The following is a 13,686-nucleotide window of genomic DNA, read 5'->3' on the forward strand; positions in this document are numbered from 1 at the left end:
CTACAGCTATTTTTATGGCCATATGTTGATTTGCTAGGCAGAATTATGGAATGTGACTACATTGTATGATCACCTTGTCTATAATGCCCGCAGGTAGCTTTGAAAGGAAGATATGTGTCAGAAGTATAATGCAGTGTGAATGTAATTTATGASCTTGAAGTATGAGAGAATGTTTTAGGAGATCAGTATCACTTAATTAGACGGAGCTGAAAAAATTCTGAATTCTGTCATCATTTTGTGGATCTTTAAAATGAAGTGCAAAATAAAATTGTGGATCTGTGAAATCCTCATTGGTATCAGGTACCAACTGGTATCATGTTAGGTCATTTTACCCCAGTTATGAAACAGTTGTCTGTGGAATGGTTTCACCTCAGAAGCCCTGACAATGCTATTTCAGTCTTCATACTATAAATTTTTTAATGTATGTTCTAATACTGTTAAAAAGATGTTAAATGTTGTTAAATTAATCTTCTAAACAGCCTAGCATAAACTAAGTTCAATCAGAGTGTAAAAAAAACTGAGCATATTGTCCTAGACATTCTGAAGTAGGTTGCAAAAATCCCATTGACTTTATTTGGTTTACCTTTTCTTCATGCATCTTTTAAGAAAATACTTTCACCATTTAAAATCATAAATAGGTTTGTAAGAGATCATCTATTTGAAGACAAAGCCTGTCACTGTTTAATTTTCACAATAAAAGAACTGTTAAAAGATGCCTTTTTAATGTCATTGAAATAAAACACACAATGTTTTTAGTTTTATTTACTTTTTAAATAGTCTTAGAATAACTAATAGTTCTGTTTCTTTGTATAAATGGCAAGGTTAGTTGATCTAAGTGCTTAAGTAGAAAGAGATTCACTCTGTCTTTTTTAGACTACGGTCCTACAAATGCTTACGTGATTTGCTTTGCATGTGTGTGTAGCAGGGTTTCAATTACATGAATATTGATGTGGCTGTTACCTTAGGTTATAGAATAATCAACCAGAGATTGCTTTACTTTCRTTATTATGGAATACCAAATGCATTATTGGGACTTAAAGGTGTGCACACACTTCCAAGTTTTTACACATAAAATAAATGGTATATTATATGTGATACCTATGCATGAAATTTGCAGATTCTAAGAAAAAGTTGAATATTAATGGTATACTTTTATTTTGTAGCTTGGATCATCCTCCTCTGTGCCTTTTACATCTATATTCTCGCAGCTGTTTATGACTGTTGTAGTCCCTCTTATTATTGGACAGGTATGTCTTTTAAATATACATCCTTATTTAAAAAAAATAAGATAAAGAGAGCTATCATAAAGACAGACTGGTAACATGGTAAACCACTACATAGGAAACAGCCTCAGGATAGTGGAGTCTAATATCAGAGRAAAGATGCTACAGTGCTCCCTGGAGCCACATTGATCTTTGTTGAGATTGAGCATCTGTCCCTCACTACCACAAACATACGCTACTGCATATCGAGAAGGGAGTTTGTGAACATAAAGTGGGAAAAATGGCAGCCCAGACTGTGAGAAATTCCAGCCCCATACAAATGAGCTTTGAGAATATTATATAGTCCTTTTGTCATATGCCCTTTGCCTGGATGATGAAGGAAGTTCGCTCTGTGTAGTATCTACTACTAATTACAGGAATAAAAAAAAAAACCCTACCTTAAAAAAATCCATTAGGGCTAAGCAGCAAGAAGTTTRGAAGTGATAAAGCTAAGGTTGCTCCAGCCATTTTGCATATACTTTACAATAAGGGTTTTAATTGCACACTGCCAAACTATTTTTTCCACAGGACTCCTCCATCATTTGTTAAATGCTGGGTTGGAGGGTAGTCATGGAATGAGCAGCTGTTCAATATTTCATTTTATCCTAATTGTTCATGTTGAAATACAAAGCCTTATTTTTCATGGCATATGATTGAAATCCTGCACTGAATGCAAAGATACTAATTGCAGTGTAAGATTTTCTGTGATGCTTGTGATACCTGTTTTTTTCGCAAATGTTAATATTCATTAACTACGTTTCCTCCCACTTCATGATTGGGAATTTGCTTTGCTAAGATCAAAATTTGAGAAGTGTTCACTGTTCTTGGACACCAAAAGCAAAACACCTGAAGTCTGTGTTTTACGTACTTGTAAGTGCTCGTTGTTCWCGGGCTTTTGGAACCCGACTCCCATAGACTCCGCTGTACTTCTGAAAGCTCTTTGCTTTTGCAAATTTGGTCTCAGATCATTAGTCGCTTAGAAGACAAAAGGAACTGATACCATCTGAGAAAGTTGAATTTAACTATCTTGCATAGCATCACTTGGGAACTTCTTGGCAGAATTGTGAGTTGATTCCTTTTCTTGGGGATGGTATTCAGGTATCTGAATCATGCAGCACCCTTTCCTATGCCTCACTCACTGCACACCTTCTAACTTCAGCTGCAAACAAAAGTCCTGTGGAAAAGAATATATCCTATGCGATTGTGATTTATTCCTTGGACAGTGGCCTTTCTAACTTTTGAGGTTTAATTTTGCTGTCATTTTTGTAGGGATTTTTAAACGTTAAGTCTTATGTTTTTAAAAGAACAGAGAGTAAAGAAAAATCATAAAATACTCACCTGGAGTCACGCTGATCTGTCGCTCTCTCTCACAAACACRCTTACACACGAGCCACTCAGCAGTGGCGCAGCAGAATTCAGGCGTATTTCTGGGTTTTTTTGACCAAATGAGCAGCTAGGAACAGTAGTTGAATGTTGTCCTCTCTGTGAAACCACATTTGAGGGGTTATCACTGGGATTTGCAGCTCTTTCCTGAAAACTGCCAGTGCTGACTCTAGAGTCTACAGTTTAATTCTGGGTTTAGCTTGTACTTACTGAATTTTGTCAGCCGAAAGCAGGTTTTGGAATGGAAAACATGGTTAAAATGTTGACAAATGAAAGTGGAGCCTATAATGGAATGCATAGGCCAAAATTAAGAATTTCTGTTGTTGTGCTATGTAGAACAGTAAAATCAATCTTGTATCAAACTATAATGGTAAATTTCAAAATTGGCATGTACTATAACCTACTGAAGTCCTAGTGAAGTTTTTTTCTTATATGATCAAAAAGAAATATTAAGGTCTAATAGGAAGATGAGTGTGATAAGCAAAAGAGTAGCCACCAGCATCAGTACCTACATGACCTGGTTATAACTATCACATGAAAAAGTGACATGCCTTTTTCAACATGCCCCTGTGCCTCTGAAGTCTATTGGATTGCTCACATGTTTTGAGTTAAATGCTTAAGAACCTCCTTATTAGGACCATTAGGATTTGCTGGTAAACATTCCTGTGTATTTCATTCTTAACTTATCAAATTAAGTCTCTGTGAAACAGAAGAAGCAAAATTACTTGAATCCCGGAAGTTGTTGCCTTAGTTGGGAATTTCTAGGAATCAAATAGGACAATAACAGATCTAGGCAGAATGAAGTAACCTAGACAGAGTATCAGCAAGCTGTACTGCAATCTGATGAGAATCTGAAGATGATGGTAGATTGCTAGACAAAGCCATTGCAAAATTTCAAGAGTTGTTTCATCTATAGGTATAATGGCATCTTACTTTGGAAAGACATGTTACAAGAAATTGCTACCTGAGATGACTGGTAGGGGGGTTATTTTTGGCAGCACCACATAATAAGGTTAAGTAATATGAATTGTGCAATAAGCATATGAAATAAGTTCTCTGAGTGATCCTAAGTTCAAAATCAGAACTGTGATGAGACTTAACAGAGAACAGATGTGATTTAAGGGCTCTGATAAAGACTGAAAGGAAAAAAATGGAATATTAAAGCTTATGTAACTCAATCATTTATTTAAGAGTTTGATTTTTTTTAAATATATATAAATACAATTCAATAACAAACAGAAGGCTGATTCTTCTTTAAAAGTGTTTGAAACAGTATATGGAAATGAAACACGAACAGAAATAATCCACATTCCTTTAAGCATAAAGACTTTGTTTCTAAACATACTACATTTGAAATTCAGAAGATATGGAGGAAAGGAAATGTGAAGGGTAGCTACAAATCAAAATGCTAAGGGTAGTCAACACTGATTGTCTTGATTAGATAGAACTGTATGAAAATAAGCCAACCTCTTTCTAATCTAGGTAAGAATCAAAGCCATTTTTGACAGTGGGTATCCAAGACTAACCTGCAGTAATCAGGAGAAAACAATATGCAGGAAAAGTACTGACACCAAGTGGTATAGTCATATGTCTGATTTGGCTGCATCCCGTACTAGCATGGATCTGTTTTAAATTAAATGCAAAGTTTTGCATCTCATTTGTAGACTGCTACTCACTCACTATTGAGCTGTTGCACAACATGCTGTGTAACAATGTAATAATACTTGGTAAATCACAAGTTGCTCACTCTGGGATTCCAGATGCATTAAGAGATAATGGCCCGCAATTCGTGAGTGACAGTTTCAGCAATTACCTCTAATTTATCATTTCACACCCACAGTGTCAATTCCTTACCATGCACAGTCGTACTGTTCAGCAGAAAAGTCAGTGCAAGAATGCCTGCTAGGGTTAGCTCGTAGCAAAGAAYTTGATTTGAGAAAAAAGCAAGCCTGGGACCTGCCTGCTTGGCGAATTGTTTCTCTTCAGCCATCCTAACTCAACTGTGATCAATAGAGGCTTTAAGCTTGATCCACATCAATGTAAAATAGAGGAGACTGCTTAAAGGAAGCATTCTCTGAGAGGGATATTTTCTTTAAAAAAAAAAAAAATCTCGCCTCTGGGGAAGTTTGTATTACCTAAATGCTCGTTTTCTGGGCAGGCTGCAAAGCTGGCTGTTTGCACAGCCCCTGGGATATGAGCGAAGCAGATGAGAACGTGCTTTTAGATTTGTTTTGGTTTTTTATTTGTTTGTTTATTTTATAACAAAATGTATCAAGGATTTTGGTTAGTTGGCTGACTTGTCAGATTTTTAAGTGATGGGTGGGAGAAAGAAGTGGCGATAGCATAATTCCTGCTTATTTTTCTACCATTTCTCAAATAATTTTTCAGTGTGTTGTGAGGCTGCCATTGACTGGAGTTGCTTTTTCTAGCTTTTCTAGCCACTGACAATGAAATGCATAAGGGGCTGCAGGTACAGCCTCTACTCGAATCCTGACTGTCATTTGTCAGTTAAAGAACTGCTAAAGGAGCTGGCTTGAGAATAAGAAATTATGTGATCAGAAAACCACCGACTCTTACAGATAACAGTTACTGATAGATGGTCTTGGAYGAGGAGAGTTATTCTGTTCTTTGTCGGAGATATTTAGGTTGTCTGCAGTGTCCCGTATTTTCTGTCTATAGATGTRTTTTGCTAATTGATGACCCGATGTTGGTCAAGTCAATACTGGTAGTATAATACTGCATTTGTATTTGTAGAGTAAAAAGACTTTTCTGACAAGAGGTTTTGAAGAGAGAGATGAGCTATAATGTTGTTCAAAGGTTTCRTGTTCTGTAAGCCTTGAAGATCTGTAGTATTCAAGAATTTATTTGTGCACCACTCTGGTATATGTATAAAGGGAATTTGAGAATACTTGTTATACAAATAAATGTGGTAGTAGATATCTCATGGAAAATATATTATTTTTGAATTTTCTATGGAAGCTTGAAGTCCTGAATTAGTTTTTTTTCTGTGTAGCACAGAGTTCTGTAAAATCTGATGGAAGGGAAGAAAAATGCTGCTCCTCAGCTATCACAGTTATGCTAAAATAACTTTTTACTTTGTAAGTGTTGATAATACATTTTGCTGAYGAAAATTTAGTTTCAAGAAATGTCTAAGCATTTTCTTCATGACCAGTTCTGAGAGTTTGGTTCAAGACTTGTTTCTTTGTTTATTTTTTTTCTTCTGAAGGTGACAAMTAATAGAAGCAGTGAAAAACACTGCAGTATTTCCTTTCTCCTTTTTGCAGACTTTCTCCTTTCTCTACACCTAAGCGCTTCTGACAGACTTTTATTTTATGTTTTATATTAAAGAGCAATTTATGATTAAATGTTAATGAAATAGAATTTTCACTGTGCTTTCATTATATTCTACTAGTTTGAACATTTTTCAAAGCAGCACACCAAAACCCACTGTTTTCTATGAATAAGTAATAAAAAGCTTGTCTGTACATTATCATTCATGCATTCTCTAGTTGCCCCACTGGTAATTTGTCTGCCAACATAAAGTGGGCACTTCATATTAAACAGACCTTAACTAAAGCTAAAATTAATGTTATGATTCTAGTAGTTCTTCTTCTTCCCGAAGCCAGTTGTACAGAAATGTTCACAGAATCAAAAAATCTTGGTGTCGGAATTTTAAGCATTTTCTTTGTCATTGCCCAAAATGTTCCGGAGGAGCCCTACCAGCGTTTCAGAACCATTTTTATAAACACAATTTTAAAAAGGTGCTACGTTGCAGTACAGATTGTCAGTGAAATTGGAGATAAACAGCTTGGCAAGGAATTTAATTTTAAGGAATAAGAAAGGAATCGAAAGAGAGGTATATTGCAGTTATCAGTGAGCAGAAGGTACAATTCACTTCTGCATAATGTTGGTTTATAGTGGTATAGTGGTTGAGGCGGGAGGGGAATAGTCAAATTTATAAAAAGGGAACGATCTCAAATGCTTTCAGTCTTGTAGCTTAAATCTACATGGAAGTAGCCCTACTTTTSCTTAAATCTCTAGGGGTGCTGCAGGGAGGAGGAGTGGTGCTTGAGGAGATCAGCACTTGTGGAAGGTTGTTGCAGAAAACTGAGATGACAGATTAGCAACATTCAGACCACAGTTCGCTCCCTTCAGACACTTGTCTCAAGCACGGAGCAGAACCTGGTCTCCATGGAATACAAACAAAATATGAAGAAAATATATGCACTACCCTYACAAACTCCCTTTACATTTTTGCCATGTTACACCTATTTTTAATGTTATTAAGCAACATTTATGAATTGCCCCCAAATGTGAAAGTTAATTTCCAAAATGGCCTTGTGTAAGTTTTCTAAAGCTTAATTTCAAGGCTTACATGTGCCGGGAGCGATCTCTGGGGAGTAAATGGGCTGACATAATAGAGTAAGATAGCTTTTAGGGGAATTCAATAATCTGAGGAAAGAAAACAAGGCTCTTGTAAATATTTTCCTCTGAAATTGCAAAATAAAAATATTTTTATTTTTTCTATCTCATATTCAGAAAAGAAATATTAAATGAGATTGTACACTTAAAAAAGGGGGGAGGGCAGATTTAACATTTGTTGGCATCTTAGGAGTTATGGAAAGGTGAGGGAATCAGTATAAAGTCTTGGCTTATAACAGTGTACAGGAATGAGCAGAAGAGCATGTCTTCACTTAGGTACTGCCCCTGTAACATGATCAGCACATGGTCCAGCTGAAGTAGTGTGAGTAGTGTGAGCCAGGAAGAGGCTGAATTCAGTATTGCAGTACTGAATGCAATTCAGTAGTGTGACTGAATTGCAGCTGTAGATCATGGATCTATGAARGGGTATTATGTTATATAAATATCTGAAGGAGGTTGTATCTTGTTTATGTGATTCCTACAACCCACATTAATCTCGCTTCCATCTCAGAGTCTGGTTCTTGCTGTTATTTTTTCATAGTTCTTATTCTTAGTTAACTTTCTTCTCTATTTTGGACCAGTATTTTTCCCCCTTTCATGTCTTTCAAGCTTCACTGAAGCAGCTTCCAATATTCCACATTGTCTGTCTTCTTTGTATGCTATCACTGTGTAAAAAGGGTTATTCAGAGGTTATCAAACAGTTGCTAATATCTTTCTGGCTTGACTCAATGCTTTGYAAAAGAAAACTTCACATTGTACAGTTCATTGCAAAGTTATGATGTTATAAGTAGCAATAATAGTAATAGTAGTTAGGAATGAGTTAAGAATTCTACTTTGAAGAGAAAGTAAAYAAACTAACTGCTGCATTTAGGGCTAGTAGTGATCCAGCTCTATTTGTTTATGTGTTTCAACACAAGGAAAAGGTGACTAAGTTATGTTAGTTATGTTAAAGTTTAGGTGTTTTGTCCAGGTGTTTTGAAGAGCATACCAATACATAATAATAGAAGAAAAAGCACAATTAAAACATTTTAAATTCTCTTGAAGATTAAATCAGTCCCCAAGAATTGAGTAGAGGGATAGTGTAGTGGTTATCACATCTGCTTTACGTGCTGAAGGTCCTGGGGTTCAAGCCCCAGTGGAACCAGCACCAGGAAATCTTTGAGAGGTTGGACTAGATGATCTCCAGAGGTCCCTTCCAACCTTACTGATTCTGTGAGTTGATAGAATTAAGAAAAACTTTTGTGTGATAATACAAAATACCAGGAGATTCTTTTGTGTGTATATGGAAACAGAGAAAGTGACTTGATAACCGTTTCTTCTAGTCTTTCAACTCATGGGTTTTAAACATTTTGAAAGATACACTGTATTACAAATGTCAGAAATAACTCCACTCCATGAAATTTGGGGAGAAGAAAAATAACCTTTCTAATAACTTCAGTTCATAACAAACACTAATGAACTACATTAAGTTTATTTCATTTGTTACCTTGTATATCCACCACTTGAGCAGGCAGGTGGAAATAATCTAGATGCATTTTGCTGACCGGTTTCTCTAGGTATATAGTGTAACTGTTATGAAGGTATAATAAGAGAATTGTTGTTTATAATATATGTTCTGCTGTCTTCATGTATGATTGTACAATGGGTGGGCATTATTTACCTGCCTCTCTGGAACAGCAGCTCCTGTTTCTTTATACAAGAGGATATTAAATGAATCAAGCACATGAACACTTAGCCAATTTGCTTGGAGAGACTGTTTTTAAACAAGGTTAGGGCCAGGTACTGCGCAGTTGGAGGAAAAACCTTTAGATGTAACCATTCCAGCAGAACCAAGTTGAAATGGCCACACTACATATTCCTGTGTTCACACTGCAGTTTCATGTAGCAATTCATTTGTTATTACATATCTTTTTTTATTAAAAAAAAAAAAATCCTGGGCAAGATGCAAGCCTGAAGTCATATCTRGGGCCCGGAACTGTGTTTTGAAGCAAACTTGACCTGGTGCCTTTCCAGAAACCTTGTGGAGACTCCAGTCACCAGCACACAGTTGCCTGGTGAACACCCTGTGGCTCTGTTGTCATCTAACTTTCCTATGAATTTATCAGCATCTCATATTATGCAGTTTTTAATACTCCCCCATAAAAAGGTTTACTTTCTCCCTCCCTTCTGCCCACTAAACCACAGTTTGAAGCAGAGATTCACCACGCGCTGTTCTGTCACGTGCAGGCAGCAGGAATTCGCTGCTCTCTGAGGCTGTCATTCAAACCTGCGTGGAAAACTTTGCAGTTCTTTGTGCTCGGTGTGGTCAGTCCCCAACGCCAGAGGCCGCAACCCTCTTTGCAGAAGTAGCTCTGCGAGAGTCCCAGCAGGCAAACAGGTTGCAAGGCCCTCGTACGTTCGGAGAGTGCAAGGAGATTGCAAATGCCTTTTCTGTGACGTGATAGCATCCTGCAGCATTTTCCCATGGAAAGCATGGTTTTAAATGGTTTGGTGTTTCACACTTTTCCAACATCTCTTTCCTGTTCCCTTCCTCTGACAGGAAACTGGTTTTAATTGATTTTTGTGTGTGTGTGTGTGTGCGAGGAATTCTCTTTCACTAGGAATTACTGCATCTAAAGAGTACTGCCCTTTTACTATTTTTCATTAGTGTGCTGGTCTAGGGCATTTATTTGGAATGTCAGTCCTTCATATTTCTACTCCAGGCTGTAAGTTCATCTGTCCACAGGAGGATCAGTTCAGTCCTTTCTTCAACCTCTCCTCTCTCCTGTGCTTGTCCGTCCGGCTCAGGGCCGTACAAGTGGCACGCTGGTGTGGTGTCCAAGTTTGATGTCCTTAGTGTAGGCCATAAATCATTGCAGAAATCATTTTGTTGGCTGCTTCTATGTTTGCAGATAAATGAAACTCTATTTTAGTTCAGGCTCCAATTGACCTATGAGATTCTTTATTTAATTATTTCAGTCCATATTGCTCGTGGCTTTTCAACCTCTTTTAGATTTCCTGTCAGAGTGCTGTTACTGTAGAGCAAAAAGGGTTGCTGGCTGGCTGGCTCTGGTCTGTTTGCGTGTTGTCCTTATTGCATTTGTGGGTATTACCATGATTTCACAACAAATCTTCACAAGTTTTTTAAAGTCCTAGTTAACACTGAAATGGTTATAAAATTGGGTTAAGAATTGAGAGGCTTTCAAAGCATCCTTGTACCAAAACAACTCTGCAGGGTGTGAATAAGTAACAAATGGATTGGTTTTTAGTCTAAATGAATCAGCTGACATGAGCTTGCCTGTGAAAAATCTAGTTTAACTTTCACAGATGCCTATAGGGGCTCAGGTTATATTTCTTTCCTCTTAAATTACGTAAGGATTTAATTACTTCAAATCAATAATTATAGGCTGAATCAACATGCTCTAAAATTACAGATCACCTTAAACATTAAGAGAAGCCAAAAATGTATCAGCTTCTGTGTTAGAGAGGGTGTGTTTGTGTATGTTTTTATAATCTATGTTTCTTAGCATGATGCTAGGTTGATGAGATGATTTCCTAAAGCCACAGTTTAGTTCTTCAGGGTCTGACTATGCCTCTTTTTTTTTTTTTTTTTTTTTTTATATATATATAAAATGCATTAAGCCCCACTGGCATTTGCTGATTCACATTAACTTCCAGACTAGTCCAGGTCAGGAAGTCAGAGGTGGATATTTAAAGATAACATCAGTTGATAGACGGTAGGGAGGAACTATTGCTTGCAATTTCATTTTTAAAATGTTTTCCCTTTTTTCTTGTATATCTGTCCATGTTAGATATGCATATAGAGTTAATAGTGTCAAATATGTTATAATTATACCTTGGTACAGACACAAGGTTGTAGTTTTCATAATAAATACTTGTGTATAAATTGTACTGTGGTGTAATTGTTAACCATAACTTTTCCTTTTCAATATTTCTGATAATTTCAGTATTGGCCCGATTCACATTTTTCTGATTGAAGGCCCGTAAATGTGTGGTCTTAATGTAGCTTTTCTTTTTCCCTAGTGTGACTTTAATCTAGGGTATAATGGGTTGTTTTGTTTGTTTGTTTGGGTTTTTTTTTAACCTTCCTTAGAAAGTGCTCACTTTAGAGGCCAAAGACTTTGCTTTTTGCTTCTGAGAATTGCAGGGAGTCCAAGGCTGCTTGGATTAGGCTAATACAGTCTTCGCATTTGGTTGCTTTCCCCCTCTGCATGCTTCCGTCTGCACGCACATTGCCTGTGTCTTGTGGTCTGTTCCTACCCAGTGTTACGAGGAGGTTACTGCAGGAGCTCCTCTGAACGCTCCTGCGGAAGTTTGGCTGTATTACCGATTTTTTTTTTTCCTCTTTTCAACATCTGGCAAGTGTGAAATTTGAAAGTTGAGTGAGTGTTTTCACTGGAGTGTTGAGCATTTCCTTATATGGTTTCCTGTAAATTTGTTATTTTTCTCCAGCAGGAAGCTTAGAAGTACTGTGAGGTAAGCGCTGATCTTCAGCCTACTTAGATTTTTGTGAACCCTATGTGCAAAATTTTTAGTATGTGCCCTGCCATGTGGTCGATAAAGTCTGTTTTCTGCAGTTACTCAGATAGCTACTTACAAGACTTCCCTATTGAGAGATTTACAAACAAGCTGGGAAGGCAGTGAGGAAAACTGACAGCCATGAGGTCAATCCACCAGCTTTGGCAGTTACAGTGTGAAAAGGTCCTGTGGCGCACTGGTGATGATGCTTTGATATTAATCTTGAATACCTCTAAAATGTTCTGTATCATTAAACTGGTAATGGTGGTGTTTATTGCTGGTACTGCTATGGGAAGTTAATGAGATGCCTCTAGAAACCTCTGTTAGAAGTGTCTCAGGATCTTGTGCTATTATTTCTGAAAGAGTTTGGTAACAGGGAATGTTGGGATGTTTCAGCAAAAATTAGGCGAGATAATGTTATTGCTGAAAAATTAACACAAGTCAGCTGTATGATAAAAGCTGTAAAGTTTTTTCAAACCATATAAAGAGAAAAAAAAATAAAAGCAGGTCCCCATGCAGGGTTTGTCTCTGCTGATGCTTAGTCCTGTACTATTTGGCATAATTTAGAAGTTGAAGTTGCTTTAACATTTATGGTTTTCTTAAAAAAAAAAAAAAAAATCAGATTCAATTTCCTGAAAGTGCAGAAGTTACACTAAGTACAGGAGGTTTACTTGTTTTCTTGTGTTAATTCTAGTATTCTAAAAGCGTGCAAATGGCATTTGTCTTTGGATTTACAAAAACTCTAGATATTCAGAGTTTGAATTATTTAAACTCCCACAACACATGCACTTTTGCTTTTCAAGCTTGAGTTATAATTTAATTAAAAACTTCTGGTGCATTGCTAGCTATTTAAATATTAAAATGTTCCATGGATCACTTTCGATTATCTACCGTCATGAAATTCCTGAAGATGTCAGATTTTTAAGATTCCCAAAGTTGCACTTGGAATTGTCTGTTGATGCAAAGGGGACTGTGATAATTACATACATCCATTAGTATCAGCAGAGGAGATAAACTTTGGGGAGGCTTAATGGGTATGTCTCAGTGACAGCTAGCAAAGAACATTTGGCATGATTAAGGATAGATTTGAATGTACTTGAAAATATACTCTCATTATGGACGCCCAGTGGAAGTTGCACTACAAATGTTAAATTCCCCAGAAGAAGAGTTGTGTGGCAAGGAAGCTTTGAAATCCACTGTGGCCGTCATCCGAATTACTCTCTTCTCTTTGTGTCTTTCCACTGTCAGATTCATTTTGTGATGCCCAACTTGGCTTCTTGCATCTTTGAAAAGAGGCAACCTGTTGATTTCTGTGTTTCAGATTGTCCGAAGATACATCAAGGATTGGCTGGAAAGGAAGAAGCCTCCATTTGGTGCTATCAGCAGCTGCATGCTCTTGATGATCATCTACACAACATTCTGTGATACTTTTGCCAATCCAAATATTGACCTTGATAAATTTAGCTTGATTATCATAGTGTTTATAAGTAAGTTCAGCCTTAAAACATCTCTTTTATCAGTCAGATGCGTGTGTGTAAAGAACAAAGTGTATAGCAGAGGGCTATCCACCTTTTCCTGAAAAGGAAAGTGGCTTGAGTCTAGAGCTTGCACTTTTATTGAGTCTAGTAAGCCAAATAGATTTTTTTCGACTTCCGAGGGGTTGTATGCTTTTAGGAAGTTGAGTAAGCATTTATAGAGTGATGAACCCCGCTATTAGGTGTGCCTGAGATTGCTCAACAGTACTCCTTTCTAAAAGGGCACAGTATTGTTTTTCAAGCATTTCTGACAATGCTGTTGTGACGTCCTTGTTATTAAACAACCATATGTGAACAGACGTTGCATTCCAAACAGAGAGGAAAAATTTGGCTTTGAGCTGCTACTCAAAAACATTGTTATAACTTTCTTCCTTACTCAATTACAAATCTAGAAACTAGTAAGGAGTTTGAAGGTTTCGATACATTTCTTCTGGATGAAGGCATTTGTTGGAGAGTTTGTTTTAGAAGCAGTCTATTCATTCGGCTTTAAATAACACACACATGAGAATAGACTGCTGGTATCTTTGCCATCAGTTAAAAATACACTTGTAGATCATTACCTCTCA

At 36.9% G+C, this 13,686-nt stretch overlaps 1 protein-coding gene across 1 annotated transcript in view; it reads left to right on the forward strand.

Moving 5' to 3' along the window:
* The window catches only part of SLC10A7 (solute carrier family 10 member 7), a 155,929-nt gene that overhangs the window by 113,751 nt on the left and 28,492 nt on the right, over positions 1 to 13,686 (forward strand). Inside the window, exons 8-9 of the mRNA XM_085313148.1 lie at positions 1,164 to 1,247; positions 12,907 to 13,072. Coding sequence (XP_085169274.1) covers positions 1,164 to 1,247; positions 12,907 to 13,072 — 250 coding nt within the window. The remainder of the gene's footprint in view (positions 1 to 1,163; positions 1,248 to 12,906; positions 13,073 to 13,686) is intronic.

This window comes from Rhea americana, unplaced genomic scaffold (genome assembly GCF_003343005.1).
Source record: "Rhea americana isolate MKP2758 unplaced genomic scaffold, rheAme1 scaffold_38, whole genome shotgun sequence".
Taxonomy (NCBI): domain Eukaryota; kingdom Metazoa; phylum Chordata; class Aves; order Rheiformes; family Rheidae; genus Rhea; species Rhea americana.